This window comes from Notechis scutatus, chromosome Z (assembly GCF_049901735.1).
Source record: "Notechis scutatus isolate UNSWTSFEM ecotype Mainland chromosome Z, rNotScu1.2, whole genome shotgun sequence".
Lineage (NCBI taxonomy): Eukaryota > Metazoa > Chordata > Lepidosauria > Squamata > Elapidae > Notechis > Notechis scutatus.
In genome coordinates, this window is record NC_142025.1 from 134117566 (window position 1) to 134137122 (window position 19557).

General features: G+C 38.8%; 1 protein-coding gene across 1 annotated transcript; it reads left to right on the forward strand.

The window, feature by feature from the left end:
- The first annotated feature begins 738 nt into the window (after positions 1–738).
- Positions 739–18327, forward strand: U2AF2 (U2 small nuclear RNA auxiliary factor 2). Its single transcript, XM_026682427.2, has 12 exons — positions 739–873; positions 4105–4240; positions 5350–5379; positions 5655–5758; positions 7647–7798; positions 9069–9185; positions 10916–11054; positions 11190–11269; positions 11573–11695; positions 15382–15468; positions 16699–16947; positions 17785–18327. Exons 1-12 carry the CDS (start codon positions 825–827, stop codon positions 17917–17919), a joined length of 1401 nt encoding a protein of 466 aa, XP_026538212.1. The 5' UTR covers positions 739–824; the 3' UTR covers positions 17920–18327.
- The last annotated feature ends 1230 nt before the right edge of the window (positions 18328–19557 follow it).

Genomic DNA, 19557 nt, shown 5'->3' on the forward strand with positions numbered 1-19557 from the left:
TGTCTGGAATACTCTACCCGACTCTGTAGTTTCTTCCCCAAACCCCAAAAACTTTAACCTTAGACTGTCTACCATTGACCTCACCCCTTTCCTAAGAGGTCTGTAGGGGGCGTGCATAAGCGCACCAACGTGCCTACCGTCCCTGTCCTATGGTTTCTCTTATTCTTCTTTTATTTTTCTTATATGTACCCATTTCATGTATTCACAACTATGTATACACTTATACTTATTATCTTGTAAACAATTGGCAAATCAAATAAATAAATAAATAAAATAAAAAATAAATAAAAGTATGTATACGTCACGAAAGCATAATGAATGGAAATGATGTATATAAGAAAAATTGTTTAATAAAAATTATTAAAAAAAAAAAGATCAGCCACCGCACAAGCACTCAAAAAATTCCCCAGGACGCACTTGAGCAACATCCGGCGGAAATACTCGACCTTTATTTTTAAGAAGCCATGGCTTTTTTGTGTGTGTGTTTTAAGCGGGAATACAAAGGTATATGCGTCAAGCGCCTGTAAGATTTTAAGACGAAGGAAATGACGTTAAAAAGAGTATACGAGTCTCTCCGTAGGAATCCGAAACTTTCCTAGAGAGGCAGGGGACTAGGGAGCGGGAAAAGCCAACCACTAAAAGGCATTCCGGAGATAGCCGAGAATTTCCGTTCGCATCCGAAGCAGTCACCGGAAGTTGCCGAACTCCCAGAAAAGGCGCTGTTGCGGCCTACTGCGTGAGGAGGAGCTGAGCTAGCAGGCGCTACCACCGTACAACCGTAGCTAGGCCGGGCCAAGGGACGTCCTCCTTCCTTATCCGCAACCATGTCGGACTTCGACGAGTTCGAGCGGCAACTAAATGAAAACAAACAGGGTAAGCAAGCGTGGTTGGAGGCAAGCAAGTCGGCCGAGGTTCAACGCCAGAGGGAGAAAAAGAAGTACGAGGTAGTGGCGGCAGCGCCGCCTCTCCCCTTTCACCGCTGGCCGTTCCGTTCTTCACACAACTGGTTTTCGACGCGGCCCATCGGCTGCCCCCCGTTTAAGAGAAGGGCTGGGAATCCTCGTGCACTCGGACGCCTCCTTTATTATATCTATATCACCCCCCCCCCGCTTTCCACCTAATTTGGCGCGAGTCTGAAGTTCGGGCGGGGGGAGGGGTAGGAGGCGAGGCCGCGCGCCCCGAGACCGTTGACGGCGGAGCGCGCGGCGTGCGTTTAAAAAGGGAAGGGGGGGGTGAAAGAAAGGTGGTTGGTTTGTGCGGGGGGGGGAGGGAAACCGCCCAGTTTTTCGGGATTGCGGGGTGACGGGGGCTCCAGGGTTGGAGAACGCACGTGGTGCACCCCTCCCCTTCCTGGGGCCGAACGGGTAGGCGAGGCAGGTATTTCGGAAGGACGCGTCCCCGCCAGGGCGGAAAAAAGGCGAGCCGCGGAGCGTGAGGGATTAGCTGCAAGTTTGGCGAAATCTGCTGGGCCGCTTTTCCTCGAGCGCCATGGTGGAAGGGAAGCGAGTGTTGGCCTGGCTTCCTAGGCCCGGGGGAAGCTGCTTTTACTAAGGCCATGTGGCCTGACGGCTCAACTGTAACAGGATACCAGACTTGGAAGGGACCTTGGAGGTTTTCTAGTCCAACTCCCTGCTCAAGCAGGAGAAGGTATACCATTTCAGACAAAAGGTTCTCCAGTTTTATGCAAAGAATATGACATTAAAACAAAAAAGGACCCCATCTTTGGATTTTGAGGCAGCAGCATGACTAGGCCCATATTCGCCCAGCAGGGGGTTGAGTGTGTGGGATCTATCATGGCACAACTATTATTTTACACCAGGGTTAAACTGGATGGTTCATGTCCAACCTCACCTTGTGGCTGTCTTGCCAGAATTTGAATAATTAGCCACAGCTTAAGGCATCAATTCCAACTGGATTTGATCTACACAATATGCCATAAATGCTGTTCCAAGGGGATTTCAGATGGGGTGGGGGGGTTGCTGCCTTCGAGTTGGAGATGCCAGAGGTTTAAACTTAAGAAAAATTGTACAATATAGACAGTTCTTAACTAACAATCACAAGTGAGCTCAAAAAGTCAGTTAAGGCAGTTGTTAAAATGAGTTTTGCCTCATTTTATGACCTTTTTTGTCACAGCTAAGCGCTATCTCTGCAGTTGTGGTCATGAAGCGATTTTGGCTTCTCCCATTGACTTTGCTTGTTGGAAGATGGCTGGGAAGATGGTGATTGCATGATAATGCAATGCAATGGTCATTGACTAGCCTAATCCAAATATTTTGATTTTGATTGATACAAGGAAACCCGTACTGTAAAATATTGTTATATAGTGTTTTCTGAAAAGAATATACATGTTGTATACAAGTAGCCTTCAATTTACAGCTATTCATTTATGGCCATTCTAAACTTCAATGCCATTAAAAATTGGTCATATTTTTTTTTTCAGAGGCACTGAAACTTGGAATAGTCACCAATGAATGGTTGTAAGTTGAAGACTTATACAACATGTGTATGCTTCTTCCAGAAAAGACTATAATATCTTAGTAGGGGTTTCCTTGTATCAGTCAAAAAAAATATTTGGATTAGGTTACAATACTGTATTCCTGATTTTACTCCCTACTGACAATACCTATTTCTGTTTGGTGGGAATCACAATAATTCACAGACTCCTAGGCCAAATTTGTTATCATATACTGCCTGGCTGATAGCATTGAAGCAAAAGGTAGGCTGTAGTTCTAAGAATGCAAATTATTCATGTTCTATTTTTCAGAGTATAATTCAGAGGCTGCCTCCCTGCTCTCCAGAATGGATTTCCTTTGAAATAAATCAATTCCACCCTTTCTGAAAGTACAAACATCCATGGGGTTTTTTGGAATTCAGTCCACTTTTTAAAACAGTATTGGATATCTTGGGTATACCAAATGAAAAAAATGTGTGTCCTTGTTTAAGCTTTCTTGACAGTGAAACCAAGGCATAAGAATTTTGAACTGCAGGTCTAATGATAACACTAGACCTACCAGTAGTTTGGATTATATGACAAATATATAGAAATAGAAGAAAAGGCATCTTTCAAAATGATGTTGTTTTAATAGATCCTTAGTTAAAACTGAAGCTTCCCTGTTTTTACTTCCATTAGGTGTTTCTGCTTTGCATGAATGTTTTCGACTGTATGCTTGTTACCAATGAATCTTAAAACAGTTGGCCACACAAATAACAATTTGTTCTTGTTCTAAACATTGTTTGTGTCCAGCACAGCTGCATTAGTTTTCTCCAGTCTTCAGAACAGTTCTTTGTTTAAGATCTATTGTCTTGTATCTAATTCTGTTCCATATCATGCCTATAATAGGTCATGTAGTAGTTCAGAACTATTAGAATGTAGTGTTAGTTTTGTCAAAATAACAACCTGCATTCTTGCAATTATAGCTATTGATATATTTTAGAAGCAGAGGACATATAATTTGATGCACTTTTTCTCATGTTTTATTTGTTTTTTTATGTAGGGTTTGTGTTTAGAAGTCTCAAAAATCTGGGCAGAATTATGCCCACATTTTCATCACTGTTTTTTTTAAATAGAAAACAAAGACTACTTGGTTTTGATTTAAATTAATTAATTAAATTGTTGACACCATATTTTATTTAGTATCTCATTTTTTGCTTCTTGGGAATATGTTGCAAAAATCTCATGGGGAATAATTTCGTGTGTCTCAAGGTATGCATCAAGGATTTCCAAATTGGGCTATACAAACATTCTGCTTGCTAGATTTGGAGATAAACTTGGAGATTGTTGTGTGACATATTAATGTTGAGAAATTCTAAAACAATTTATTATCTTATCTCTACTTCTCCCTTTGTTGTTGCTATTTTCCAGAAGCAATTAAGATAATTCCAGGTGGTTATACAACAGACATGATCCAATCATGGTATCAGTTTCTTAGCACTATTTCTTTTCCTCAGTATTCTCCCTTGAAAGTAAACAAAAAAAAAACAACCCCAACCAAACCCCCCTCCCCCACTCATTGTTTTAGGAAAATGAAATGATGTGTGGCAACCAGAGATATATTCTCTGTTCTGAACCAACAAGCTCACTGTGTTCTATCCTGTTGCCTTTAGAACGTGATAAAGAGAATCGTCATCGTAAACGCAGCCACAGTCGTTCACGGAGTCGGGATAGGAAACGTCGCAGTCGTAGCCGTGACAGGCGCAACAGGGATCAGCGCAGTGTTTCACGAGATCGCAGGAGGCGCAGGTACGGATCCACAACAAGATATTTTTATATTGAGTAGAGAATCTAGGGCAAAACCTCAGAAACATTGATTCTTTTGCCATTCAAAATTATGCAGAATAGTGATTTTTCTGAAAATTAAATTTAGAGAGATTTTTTTTACACTCTTTGAGATCAGAATAATAATATTGCCTAATAATCCAGATTACTAGAGACCAAAAGTCAATAATTTTTGTAATATTGGCAAGTGGATCTAATTAATTATCATTGGAAATGAATGATTATTCAGTTATTCTTCTGAAACTAATTTTTTTAGGAAAGCGTTCAAGGATAGCCAAAATGAAAATAGTTATGTCAGAGCTTTATGAGAACATGGTGAAATTGCATGTAGCCAGTATGTCCTGTTAGTTATATACTGTATCCTTTCTAGTCTTGCCAACTATTTTGCCTCTGCATGTTGGGTGAGTTGGAAAATGAAGAATTTAACAACTTCAGGAGACTGAAATAAAGGAACAGCAGAGAAATGGAATACAATACATTAGGTTGTTTTTTTGAAGTTAGCTTTTTGTTTACCACATCTTTTTTGTAAAACGTGGGATAGAAAGCCAACAAATTGCTTTATAATTACATTACTAGTTTTCTCCTCCTTGTCTTTAAACATCTGTTTCCTTGGCCATTAGGACTATTGCAGTCTTTTGCTGTATCTTTACCTTAAAGATTATCTACAACTTGACCTACAAGGTCCCTTCCAACACTGTTCTATGTGATTGAAACAGCTTTATTCATTTGTTTGAAAACCCTGGAATTTTATCATTATTGATAATCAAACACTCTTCTTACTAATTAATATCTGACATCTAAGGTCCTTAGTGATGAATACACATGACCTAGATATTTGTGCCTGGGCACTTTTTAAACCCACTTAGAAATGTCATATGCCACAGTAATAAATGAATAAAGTTCTTTCTGGAACTTTTTTTCTTAGACTCCTCATTTGTGTAACCTTGGTTACACCTCTGCTCGTGGATGCAAGGTTGACAAAGTTATTAAATTAATAATTATTAAATCTGAATGTTTTCTGGGGTTGCTTTAAACAGGAAAGGACACCATCCCATTTCATTTTTCTTTTTCAGATCTCCTCTGAGCCTGTCAGGTCCTCTAAGGTGAGCATTGCCAATTCTTGGTGCTGGCAGGGGCAACAAAAAGCCATAGGAGGCTTCACTTAAAAAAACAAACCCTAAAATTAAGGGAAACAATGCAGGAATCAGAATTCATTATTGGGATTGTTGCATTATAAATATTGACCACGGATATTATGGAATATCCCAACGGGAATAAGCATAGGCTTAAATAGAAATTCATTTTAATTTTAAGACTACAGTAAATTAAATGTTTTTTCTTCTTCCTACTGACCTTTTATTCTTGGTCCCTACTACAGTCGTTCTCCTCGGCATGAGAAGAAGAAGAAAATTCGCAAGTATTGGGATGTCCCTCCTCCAGGTTTTGAGCACATTACACCCATGCAGTATAAAGCCATGCAGGGTAGGCTCCTCTTTGCTTAAGTTACCTTGATTCGCTCAGTTTTACAACAGGGATAGGCAGCTTGCATAATTTAAAAAAAATATTCTAAAGCAAGCAGTTGTGATTTCTCTCTGGTAACATTTTTGTCCCTTCCATGGTAGTTTGAATAATGGGCAGGTCAGTAATAGAGAGCATAAGCGACCCTATTCACCAGTTGGCTCATTGCATATCCACCTTGAATGGCCTCCCCTAGTATATCTCATATATATCTCATCAAAACATGTCTCACCAGTCCCTGTAAGGCTTGCTATTGAGTTAACATCCATTTGACTATCAGTATATTGTAGCTTTCATTGGTGGGTACAGATTTTTTATCTCTCATTCCTTTTACCAGTCTTTGAATTTGAGTTACAAAATTTGAGTAACAATAATTATAGTTGTGGCCCCTCCATCATATTACAAACCATACATAAAAATACCATAATGAGAATTTAAAATGGGGGAAATAATTTATTACATTAATAAGCTGTCTGGCTATCAGCAACCCTAGACATTTGTAAATTTTAGAAAGATTTAAAAAGTAGACATACCGAAACAATATGAAACAGAAGAACAGAGGTGGCAGGCAAAATAAACCTGAATGGGAACAAGTAAAAAAAAAGGATGTCAGTTGTCCTTGCCTGGGTGAACAATCATGTGCAATAGATGATTTCTGAAATGTGCCTATGTGCCACAATCTCACAAGAGTGCATAGGAGCTAAAATGGTATGTCAAACTATAAACCCTATTAAATGTCAATTGAAGGCATATCTGCTGCTTCCTGCAAGTCATAGCCACAAAATTGATTTAAGAATAAGCACGTTTTAAACTGCTACTTCTGGATTTTATTAACCACAGAGCTTAACCTAAAGGTTGTTCTGTGGTTTTTGTGACAAAACCTCTAGGTTTTACTAATCATAGACCAAATCCATATTTATTTTTATTTTTAGCAGCAGAACTGTATAATGTTAATAACCTTAAACCACAGGCTGGCAATTCTGTGACTGCTGCTTAGAAAGGATAGGCAGTGAGCATGAGTGAACTAATGTGATATAATGGTTAAAGTGCTGGCCTGGAAACCAGGAAACTCTTTGAGTTCTAGTCCCACCTTAGGCATGAAAGCTGGCTGGGTGATTTTAGGTCATTCATTCTCAACCCAACCCACCTCACAGGGTTGTTGGGAATATAGGAGGAAGGAGTATTAAGTATGTTGGCTGCCTTGAGTTTCTTATGAAGTAATAAAGGTGGGATAAAATCTAAATAAATAAATGAACATATGATTTTAAAGGCATAAATGTTATTGAAAAGGGTCAGCCTAGGAGTTTTCCAATTTGACCTTATAACAGCTGTATAACATCCATGTTGTGGTCAGAATGCTCTATTTCAACTTGGAAACATTTTTCCTGTATCTGATGCATTTTGGATTGATGGTTTACTATGCATAATGGATAAAAATAGCTGTGATCTTTGCTGGTGAATGGGTAGTTATTTTTTGCTGATGAAATAATAAAATTAACATTTTATGTGTTTAGAAAAGTATTTGGATTGCTTGTTTCCTTCATTCCATATATGTTTTAATAACACCTTAATTCTCATTGTTGCCACAGATTGTTTAGGGCTCTTCAAAATGTTCCGACTCCAGAATAAGCTACTCTGAAGTCCTCTATCTTCAAAACAGATTTATTTTAAGCCACTTCTGTAGCCCACAAAATGGGGCTGTTTGGGGTTGACATGTTTCATAATGGAACATTTTGCACATCCTTAATCCTATGTATGTATGTCATCAAGACTTTCCCAATATATAATGTTTTTATCAGGAGAATCAGAGCTGGTGACTTTCAGTATACTTTTCCCCTCCCCCCATTTCTAGCTGCGGGACAAATTCCAGCTACAGCTCTACTACCAACCATGACTCCAGATGGGCTGGCCGTAACACCTACACCTGTGCCTGTAGTCGGCAGCCAAATGACGCGACAAGCTCGTCGTCTCTATGTTGGGAATATCCCTTTTGGAATCACTGAGGTACTTGTTAGCTTACTCTGTTATCTCTGCCTTAAAACTTTTGGCTGCAACTAATGCTCAATTTCAGTGATACTACCAGAAAAAGCAGCCTGGTTTAGTATTTGTTTCTTCTTTTTTATTTTTAAAGCGATGGGGGTAAGAATAGAAATGGGAGTGCCTCACTACCCAGAAGAATTCCACTTTCACTTCCAGTCTTATTTTGCCATTTTTGGATCAAAAACTACATATTTGACATTTTGCCATTGAATTTGAGGGGTTTGCAAAGGGAATACTGGAGGTTTAAGTTGGGAAAGCCAACTGCAGCCATTCTCAAACTGTTATTATGACTTGGCATCTTAAATGACTCATATTTGATAGTTACAAATTTTTGGAGTACTTTTTGTGGTGTTTTTCATCCATAAATTACATGAAATGAATTTTTGCTCTCCCTGAATATACCGATGGGAATTGTAGCCAGACTGAAAGGATATTCTAAATATTCTTTCCTGTTAGATCATGTCTTCTCCCCACACATTTTAGTGTTTGTCTTTAAAAAAAAAAGTTTGATTTGGGGTTACTGCTATCCACATTTTTGAGGTTGCAATAGAGACATATCCATCCTTTATGCTAAGGCCAAAATTGGTTATGATGGCTTGAAGCTGTGGTGATCAAGGAGAAAAAGCAGCTCAACCTTTTCTCTGTCATACAGATAAGAGGATGCTGTTTTCAAAGGCCATTTCTTGTTTTTCATTCATTATGAGGCCAAAGTGACTACATTGAGTCCGTGAATTGCTCAGTTTACTATAATATCCCTTCTTGGGGCATCTTCTAAATTTGTCTTGTACAGTTGATATTTACATTTGATCAACATGGTTGGACTGAAGAGGTGAATTCTGATGTAGACCTTCAGATATGGGAATGGGGCATTATTTCATTTCATTAAATTTGTTATGGCTCTCTGGGCAGCAGCATATTTTATTTGCAGTTCTGACTGTAGCTCAGTGGTGCTTATATCTAATAGAGGGAGATGTATTAAAACCTAAATGACCAGAAAAATAAATATGGTTGCTTGTTATTTAATTATCCCTACCAAAAAGAAAAAAAAGACCAAAGAGTTTTCCATTTCTCTTTAAGTGAATAGTGTATGGGACTGCAATCCTCATAGCTTCACAGTTTGCTACCATCATAGCAGGCAAGTAGGAAATGTTGTTTTGTAATCTATTTGTGATCCAGATTGCCATTCCAGCTTGTATCATACATCTACTCTTTGCATCTCTTTCCATTCCAATAGGAAGCAATGATGGATTTCTTCAATGCCCAGATGCGCCTTGGCGGTCTTACTCAGGCTCCTGGTAATCCTGTCTTGGCTGTGCAAATTAACCAGGACAAGAACTTTGCTTTTCTGGAGGTGAGTTTATAGTGACTCAGGACAGGTTCAAAACACCACTAATTTACTCGCATGATTATGATTCTGGGGAAATCACAGGAAATGCATAAAAATTGTTTGCTTCATGTAAATTTATTGGATGTTCAAAATATAACATAGTTGGCCCCAATCCGTGAATTCTAAAGCTTGGCTATGTATGAGGCTGTATAAGAGTTATTCTCTTTTTGTATGTTTTATCATGATCTTAGGCCACAACTGTGAAATTGATGATGTAAGGTTAATCTAGCCTGCTGCAAGTTAATAAATTTAATTCAAACGCTAAAATCAGGTTTTAGAAAAGATTTCTATAGAGTAATGTGATAATAGGAGAGGAAACATTTGCAATAATAATTTATGCAAATGTTGAAAAACCAGATGGAAAGATATCCATTCTTTTCCAATGTATGAAATAGAAAAGCCAGGAGACAATGGGATTGACCTTTATTGGATGCAGGACATTTTAGAAATAGTAGTGCCTTACTTATTTGTTCAGTTGACAATTTCTTTTAATAGCATTGTTTTCTAGAATTTGGGACTAATTTAAGCACTCCGGTTGTGCTGCAAACTTGTTTCATTATTTAATTATTCTAATTCAAAGCATCTCTTGCTGATGCTATCCTTTGCTCAATGTCTGCATTTAATTGAACAGTAAAACATGGAATTTGTACAAACAGGAAAAAAGTTAATATGAATTAGATTGTATGCCATGCATTAATGGATAGGAGGTAGAAGTAAAAAGTGGAATGGATGGCTTGTAGAAACAAACTCTCCCTCTCCCCAAATAAATAATTTTGTAGACCTTAAAGGTGAAGAAGTTGAATTGTTTGAAATCGTAATCTTGATAAATATAAATATGTATTTAAATATGAGCTATCAGCCCCAAGAGTATTATGAACAATTTATAATCTTCTAAACAGGGATGTCAAACTCAAAGCCCACGGGTGCTTAGATATGGTCCATGTGGCCGCTCTTGAAACAGCTAAGGATCAGCCCACGTTGCCTCTGCCAGGGAAAACAGAACTCAGGAGGGCCATAGGCGGTCCTCCCGAGCTCCATTTTTGCTGGCAGAGGGTTACAGGGTGCTGTCACAGCCAAAAATGGAGTTTGGGAGTCCATTTTTGGTGGCAGAGTGCTCAGGCACCCCCAACACAAGTAATGTTGAGCTGGCCACACTCAACCTGAGCCCCCGAGGTCAAACAACCCTGATGCAGCCCTCAATGAAATTGAGTTTGACACCCCTGTTTTAAAATGTTCGTTAGAATAAAAATGCTAGATAAGAGGTAGTGGTTATATGAGGTTTTGATTCTATCTGACAGTTTCTTGAGCTGCTTTGACTTCTAACTTCATATTTTTTGGTATTTTTATCTACTCTTAATGCTTTGTGGATAAATACATAAATCTCCACTTCAGCTCAGGGCATGTCTCCTTGGGTGTATAAAATAATAGCTTCCTTGTTCTAAGTATTCTACAATCTGGAAGATTATTGGTGAGAATTTCAGTCCTTGTAAATTTTGCAAGACATGTACATTGAACTATAAAGAGTCTACTGTTTTCATAATTGGGCACTGATCATGTAACCTTATATAAATCTATAATTTAATTAGAGATGGCTATTTTGCTTTTTGTTTCCTGGGTAATAGCCATATATTCTATAAGAGACAAATGATACTGATTTTACCCATTCCCCCCCCCTCCCCTTTTCTCTGCTCCAGTTCCGTTCCGTGGATGAAACTACACAGGCCATGGCTTTTGATGGGATCATTTTCCAGGGACAGTCACTGAAGATCAGACGCCCCCATGATTATCAACCACTTCCTGGCATGTCTGAAAACCCATCAGTTTATGTGCCAGGTGGGTTTATCAGACTTTTGGTGAAAAAAAAATGATGATTATATAATATACAAGGAGGGGAAAAATTAGCAATGTTGTATGCAGCGTATGGATAATTTCATATATTTGCCATGTCGACCCACTTCCTTCTTATAGGTGTCGTTTCCACAGTGGTCCCAGATTCTGCTCATAAACTGTTCATTGGGGGTCTGCCAAACTATCTTAATGATGATCAGGTCAGTCTCGGAATATGACACAATTCAGGATAACATGGGCAAGCGATTCATTCTCCATTCTCCTTAATTTTTAACCAGCTGGGACATGTTTCATATTCAGTGTAATTTTTCGTTAATAGCCAATTTGATCTAGCATTTTATGGGAAATCCTTCTGAAGCATTTACTAATTTTAATAACCTCACAAAAGCCAGATAAGTCTTTAAAAACTAATTTAATTCTTCACAATACCATGCTACTTTGAAGATTTGGCTACTACTTGTTGCGATGATAATCATTGACATTGTTTCTTCCTTCTCCGTCAGGTCAAGGAGTTGCTCACTTCCTTTGGGCCCCTGAAGGCTTTCAACCTGGTGAAGGACAGTGCCACTGGCCTGTCGAAAGGTTATGCCTTCTGTGAATATGTGGACATCAATGTCACGGACCAGGTAAGGCCAGCCTCCCTTGTTCATCCTCTTCATTTTTGCTCTGCAGCAGCCCGCCGATCTTCCCGTGGGATATGGGGGGGTTCTTTGTCCTTTGAGCAGGTGGGGTGTTTTTTTCTCTCCTCCTCCCCTCTAGGGGGTGCCAGCTTTTCTCTCCTTTACAGCACAGCTGCTGACTTAGCGGCAGACACCATCGAGTTAGTGTTCTGATCACTTCTGCTTTTTGTTCCCCCCAAAAAAACAACAACTCTCCCCGAATGTTAGTCGGAGAAGGCTTCGGCCTTTTTGCGAAGACCCTGGCCGCCGTGCCCGACCGAGAGCCGGTAAGAAGCCCTCCCCTCACCAGTCAGGGAAGAGCCGGGTCCGTAGTGCATTTCACCCTTCCCTACCCCCAGTAAATTCTCTGTTCTGCACCCCTAATAACTATGTTTCCTTTCTCCCGCTGTGCTTTGTGTTACAGCGGGGGGAGGAGGAACAGGCCCGTAACCAGCAGACATGCTTGCTAACTCCAGTGGGAGTTGTAAAATGCAAGTATTGACATTTATAGTTTAACAATAAAACAAAGGAAAAGCACCCCAGTTTCCCCTTGCCTGTTGGAGAGGGGGGACCTGTGGTGGAGAGGAAACACCCCACAATTCCCAATAAGGTTCAGAGCGTGTCGGTGGTAACTTTGCATGCAGAGCATAAGCTCTTGTTTTTGGGTTGATCTCCATCAGGGTTATGCATGTGTTTCTTTGTAATTGAGTGCCATTATTAGTATGTATGGATACATGTTTTTTTAATATATATTCTTCCCCACACCTGCTTCCTGTCCCATACAGCCTTTCTTCCCACATGCTACTTGGGAAGTGTGTGTTTTCCCATGCTCTCCCTTCCCCTCCTTTGGTCTCTCTGCATCAAGGAGAAAGCTATGAGTTTTTAGCAAAAACTAAAATCTTGGATGCGATCCAAAATCAGATTGTAAATCTGAGAGGAATGGATATTTACCTCTCTTAACTTCCTAGGCCACCAGCCTCCAAAATGGTTTCATAGATTAAGAAGACAACAATATTACAGAAAGAGTAATAGTAGCTCCAAGAAAGCATACAAAATACATTTTCTGTATTATTCCCAGGCCAAAGGGGCCTGTTGAACACCCCAACCTGGGAGAAGAGCCAAAGTTTTAGAGTTCACTGGAATGTGGGTCAGGTAAAAGCTGTATGAATTTCTGGGGGATCCTGTTCTAAAGGGTAGGTTCAGTAACTGAAAGTTCATTTCCTGCAAGATAACATTGCTTAATCAGTGAACTCAAAGCAAGCCAAATGTGATTATAGACAACAACTAGGTGCTATAAGAGATGGATGGCTCCTCAGATACGACCTGTGCCATGTGGGGCTTTATGGTAATAACTAGTATCTTGAATTGCACCAGGGAGTTTCAGTCCAGCTAATAAAGCAAAGGGATTTGTTACAGGGGCATAATGTCTGCCCATTGTGGCTTAAATCACTGCAAAGTGGACCAATTATAGTTTCTGATGAATCATTAAGAGCAGCCTATAGTGTAAATTGTAATAGTCTACTCATTAGTCAAGACATGCAAAACTGTAAGGAGAGCCTCATGATTCGGACATGGGTACATCCAAACCAAAACGGGTGCAAAGACCTTCCTGTTTACAGTCGTTACCTGTTCCTTGAACAGGAATTGCAAGTCCAGGAAGATCCCCATATTGTGCACCAATCCAGAAAGGGACAATGTGATCCCATTCAGAATCAAAGATCTCTGGAACTGGGGAGTCCAAAAATCTACAGCTACTCTTGATGGGATTGAGTTTGACATGTTCCTCTCCCAGAGCCTCCAGATATCAGGACAACCTAGTTTGTTTTGTTGAAATGCACAACTGAATGTCATCCATGTATTAATTGTAGGAGGAGTGTAAGTATTCAGCCCAGTGATACCCCACAAATTGCAGGCTTTGAAAATGCTAACAGGCTTTTCTGATTTTTTTAAATATTAAAATATTATATATAACATGATATTTTATATTAAGAAGCAGTACAGCTTGCTCAAACTTCAGGTAATTTCCTTTTGGTTAGATATTAAGATAAATGCCCTAATTCTAAAAATAATTTTACAGAAACACAGCAACTGTACATCTTGGACCCAAGGAAGCCATAGATGTTGCATATGGATCTTCCTAAGATTGTCATCAAATTGCTATTTGTAATGCAATTTCAGTTACATTTACATTAAACCAAATGCTACCAATAATCCCAATTTGACTCTTGCTTCAAGAAATCCTCTGAAGGAGCAAGCATCTGAAAAATTATTAAATAAAGTTTATTTTTAGTGAACCTTATTGTTTACCAATGATAGAAAGATACTTGATTCTTCAGGAGACTTTTTAATATTCTCCACAAATTCTTAAATGAATAGTTCAGGTCATAACTTTTATTTTGCCCATACAGTTTTAAGAAGTATTTATTGAATTGTCTCTTTGGATGGGATTTTAAATGAGGTCTTCTATATCTAATTGAAAAATGCTGCATCAAGCCATTCCCTTCCACTATCTATATAGCTTGTAATTTATATATGCTTTACAAATTAGATGCTGACAGTAGATGTTATGTGCACCAAGAAGACCTAAAATTTTAAACTGCAGATAATTAAAATGTTGAGACAATTCTGTTCTCTATACTTAGCATTTAAAAAAAATATTTGGAAAAGGAACAATCCTGGCCAAGTGCCATTAAGGGAAAGAAGAATAGGATTATGTCATCTGAATAAATGAAAATTACTTTCTAACTAGACAAGTATATTGGTATAATAACAATTTTTAAACTCTCCTTTTTTCCCTCCTGTCTTATGTTCTTACTTTCTCTAAAAACAAGTTTCTAGAAAATTGTCTCTGAGAAAATTAGATACTGGAAATTTATGTCCAGATGTATATTTTGAAGATACACAATCATGAATACAAGCTCTAGATCATAGCTTGAATTATTTTGGCCAAGTTGTAGATTAATATGTATTTTGTTCCATCCCTGGCTGAACCAGCCCTTCATCCACGAGATTCTTCTGTGTGGAAAAGGATTAGTAAATTTGCTTGCCAGCTTTTTACTTAATTGATAACTGAAATGTGCATTCTTTCATAAACCTCAGTTTCTATATTGTAGCTGAGAAATTATTTGGGCTCATAATCTTGCTTCTGAAATCGGTCTGTGTGGAAACCGAATTCTCAATATTGTAAAACCTGATACTAAATTCTTTTATTGGGGCTGGACTGGTAAGATGTAAACTCCCAAAGCATGATAACGCCAAATCAGTGGAATTCTCATTCTGAGAAGTATGTGGTCTCATCTGCATCCTTTTAGAATTTTCTGTCTTTGTTGGCAACATTTGGCTGAAGCTGAAATCTCACCTTTGCTCTTCTCCTTCATGCAGACAGTCTTGTTGACTCATCTTAATCCCTTCCAACAAGATCTATTTTTTAAAAACATGCTGATTTTGAGGCCCGGCAGGTAAATAAATGTGGTATTAAATCCAAAGCAGTTCAGTTCAGGTAGGAATCTGGTGGGGAGGGGGCATAAAAGAAGCTACTTTTTGTGTATGAATGTGTGGATGTTTTAGAGCTTGGGGCAGAGGGGTGTGTGGTTGGTGGCCTCAGAGGCTCAAGTTTTGAAGTGTCTGGATTCACTTTTGTTTTGCCCTCGCAGGCCATCGCGGGGTTGAACGGCATGCAGTTGGGTGACAAGAAGCTTTTGGTGCAGAGAGCCAGCGTAGGAGCCAAGAATGCTACTCTGGTGAGAAAGGAAAGGGATTGGGATGAGGGAGAAATGATACCAAAGAACAATCTTTCCAGTATATATTTGCAGGTTCTGTTCCTGAAAATTAGAAGGTTGGTCTTATCAATACTATCAAATGCCTGTGGTTGCGGGCATAGGGGAACTACTCATGTCTTGCCTTGCTTAATGAGAGAGAAGCAATTTCAGGCAAATAAGGACCCCAGCCTTTTAGGTTATTCCAGAAATAAGTGCATGAAGTAGAGAAAATTCTTCAAATTTGGAACAGCTGTGACTGTTTCGTGTCACCCTTGCCTTGGCAATATCAAAACATCTTTGGTGGCTTGGGTTTCAGACGAAACAGAATCCAAATGAGATAGACAAGGCTGTGTTGCCTTCTTTCTCTCCTCCTCTACCCAGAAGCACCCAGTGCAGCTGCCCCATTGGCTTGACTGTCCCCATTGTCTTTCTAGCACTTTCACTCCCTTCAGCTGCTGCCACCAATTTCTGATTGAGTATTCCAGGAAGCTTTATGATATTCTAAAAGACATTTGTTCGGATGGCAAAGGCCCTTTTTAGTTTTTACAAATGTCTCTTTAGTGCACAGACTTTATTTTAATTACTTGAACATGGGAGCTGTAATAATAAAATGTTTGCATCACATTTATTTCTGAATCCAATTCTTATTTGTATATTAAATCTATTTAGCCAGATATGCACATGGACCCAGAATAATTTGAAACCTAAAATGAAATAGTACCTGCAAAAATAGTGTCTTTATAAAGACATAAGCGCTGGCATGATCACCTGATGCATTGAAGCCATAGATTAGAAGAATATGGTGCTGATTTCTGGTGATCTAAAAAAACCAGTTTCCAAAGTAATAAGTACTAGTACCCAAAGAATTACAATATATCCAAAAGTTATTATATTTTTGAGAATCATAAATTATTATTCCTGCTTTCCTTATTTCTGCCAGTCATAAGAAACAAAAACTATTTCGTTGACAGAGGAGTAACACTTTCCAGTTTCAGATTTTGGGACTTGGTTTTAAAATCATATTAAAAGTAGCTGTTTGGTATGTTTTAGATTGAAGAAACTAATACTTTGAATTCTTCCAGAAAATAAAATCAAAGCTTGTAAAGAAAAAATACAGAATTGTTTGTGTGTGTGTTTGGAAATGAGAGTTTAAATGACTGTATCACTGAATTCCTCTGTCTGTGGCTTTCTCCTCTCTTGCTGCCCCTCCAGAGTACAATAAACCAGACCCCAGTGACCCTGCAGGTACCGGGTCTAATGAGTTCCCAGGTACAGATGGGCGGTCATCCAACTGAGGTGCTGTGCCTCATGAATATGGTATTACCTGAGGAGCTCCTGGATGATGAGGAATATGAAGAGATTGTTGAAGATGTCCGTGATGAGTGTAGCAAGTATGGTGTTGTCAAATCCATTGAAATCCCCCGGCCTGTTGATGGAGTTGAGGTGCCTGGCTGTGGAAAGGTACTTAATGGTTGTAGGAGTGGCAGGATGAGGGTGGTGTTTTAGAAGGAAATGAAGAAACTATTGCTCGATTAACGTAGAATGCTTCTGTTCTTACTTGGCTCCATGAGCTCTAAGGTATGCATGGGACATAGAAGGGCTCGATCAGATGGCTCTGCTCTAAAGTACAAGCCTATCTACTACAGAAAGATGAGGTTGAATCATGGGAGTCCAAATTAGGATTTCAAAAGTGTGGCTTAGTGTCCAAGAATAGCTTTAAGCTTTATCTTTTTGCCTTTGCAGAAACTTCTGGTATCTCATCTCTATAAAGTAAATTGAAAAGACAGTGGAGTTTTTGTTAAGTAAGCCGGGGTATCAAAAGTGGTTTTTATTTTGAAAAAGACAATTTGACTGATTTTTTGAGGAAAAACTAGATGTTTTGCTTCCTATCCTGAAAGCTTTATCCATTGTATTGGATCTTCGCAAACATTTGCATACTGGGTATTCCCTGGTGATCTTACATGCAGTCAGAACCCCGCTTAGTTGTTAAGGATTAGCTAGGTTCTGTCTGTTTTAAATCAGCCAGCGTAAAACTGGGTAGCTTTAAGAATAGTAATGTGATCAGTTCATAAAGGCAGCTATCTACAAATTTAGTATGGCAAATAAGTTAGATTAGATGCATGGAGGAAACATTTAATGAGAATCAAATTACAATAAATGTACAATTGCTTCAGTTTATTTTCCTAACCACTCTCTTATATGTATGATCTGGGCCAGATTTGAATCCTTTTAATTGTCATTTTTTAAAAAAATGTACCTCTAATTATGTTTTCTCTTGTCCTCTCACTCTTCTTGTAGATATTTGTGGAGTTCACATCTGTCTTCGACTGTCAGAAGGCCATGCAAGGCCTCACTGGACGCAAGTTTGCAAACCGGGTCGTTGTGACCAAGTACTGCGATCCTGATTCTTATCATCGCCGAGACTTCTGGTAGCCCAGCCCTTGAACCAGCCTTGAGGGGTTTTTGTGGAAGCAGGGGCAACTCGCTGGCCAGAGAGGCTCCTTTAGCAGCATAGCCTGTTTATTTTTTATGGCCAAAATCTGTATTTCTCCCCCCGCCTTTCCATTTATCCCAGTTCCTTCCTTTTCTAAACGACCATCAGTCCACCCACCCATGCCTCCACTGGTTACCCAATGATGGTTACTCTGTAGTAAAATGTTGTTTCTTATCCCATATTTCCCCTCCCTCCTTTCTCTGTGATGTTTCAGATTTTTTGCTAAACGGAGTTTTGCTGTCAAAACAGTGGGTCTGTTTTTGTTGTATTTTCCTTTCTTCTACGCTGTGTGTATGGACAACTATTTCTCTAGTGTTGTCTCTCATAATTAAAAATTTTTTTTCCAATTCCCTGGTGTCATTGGGGCAACTTCCTCAATTTTAAATCCGATTGTAAACTAAGATAGTTTAATATGCTTTTCAAAGGGAAATTTATCAACAAAGATGCTAACAGTATCAAAACCTATCAGTAAACCTTACGTAATAATGGTTATTGGGATCAGGATTTGTCGCTAAATGCAGTAAAATTCAATGTCACATGATTGCCACTTTAGTTCTGGCATTAAGTATAACATAAGGTAATTACCATTTGTAACTTCCTGCTGGGTTCCCTATTGACTTTGTCAGAAGCTGGCAGAGAAGATTGCAAATGGCAATCATTACCATAGAATGTTGCAATGTCATAATTGCAAGCCAGACACCAAGCACTTGGATCATATAAGCACATGATCATGACGATATGCTGATGGCTGCAATTATGAGAACCAATTGGAAGTATGTGCAACTTTGGTTCTGAACAAACGATCATTAAAGGAGAATTACCTGTATAAGTGTAATGCTGATTGAATCTTAAGAACAGAAGATAGAAATTACTTTTAACTATAACAACTTCTGCCAGAAGAATTCTGCACATTGCTTTTGTGATGGAGAAATTGGCAAATCTGTGATTACAGATTTTTCAGATGGTGTTTTTGTGGGACTATGTTTGGGTGCAATAGCTTGTATTCCTTAGATCAATGCAGTGTTGTATTTGTAGAGGGTGTTGCACACAGGCATCAGTTCCATTGGTTTAAACTGCCAGGAGGCTGAGTTTTTTGGTAACCTTAAGCAGAATAAAATGCCAGTACGTGGTACTCTGGATCTATAAACTTTCCAAAAATCTTCATTTTCATTCAACTCCTTTCAACAAACTATTTCTTCCCCTTAAGAGGTACAGGTGCATACTTAAGATAGTCAATTCATGCTGAGAAGTTTATGTGAGGAATTACTGAATAAGCCTTCCAACATTTCTATGGCAATAATTCACTGCCTAATATAACAATGGTCCATATCAATAACTAGCAATAGAAATAATGAAATTAGCATGATCTCTTACATAATCTGTTCAGATTGCAAGGATTAAAATATACTTGCTGCAGAATTTGTGGTTAGTACTGCATTCTGATTTACTTAGTAACACACCACTGTAAAGCTTTTCTAAAACGGTTGCCTCAGCTTAAAAAAAATGAGCTTAGAGCTTGCTCACAAAACTTAAATAGGGATAGTAAATTAAAACTTATAATGCTCAGTTGAGCTTAC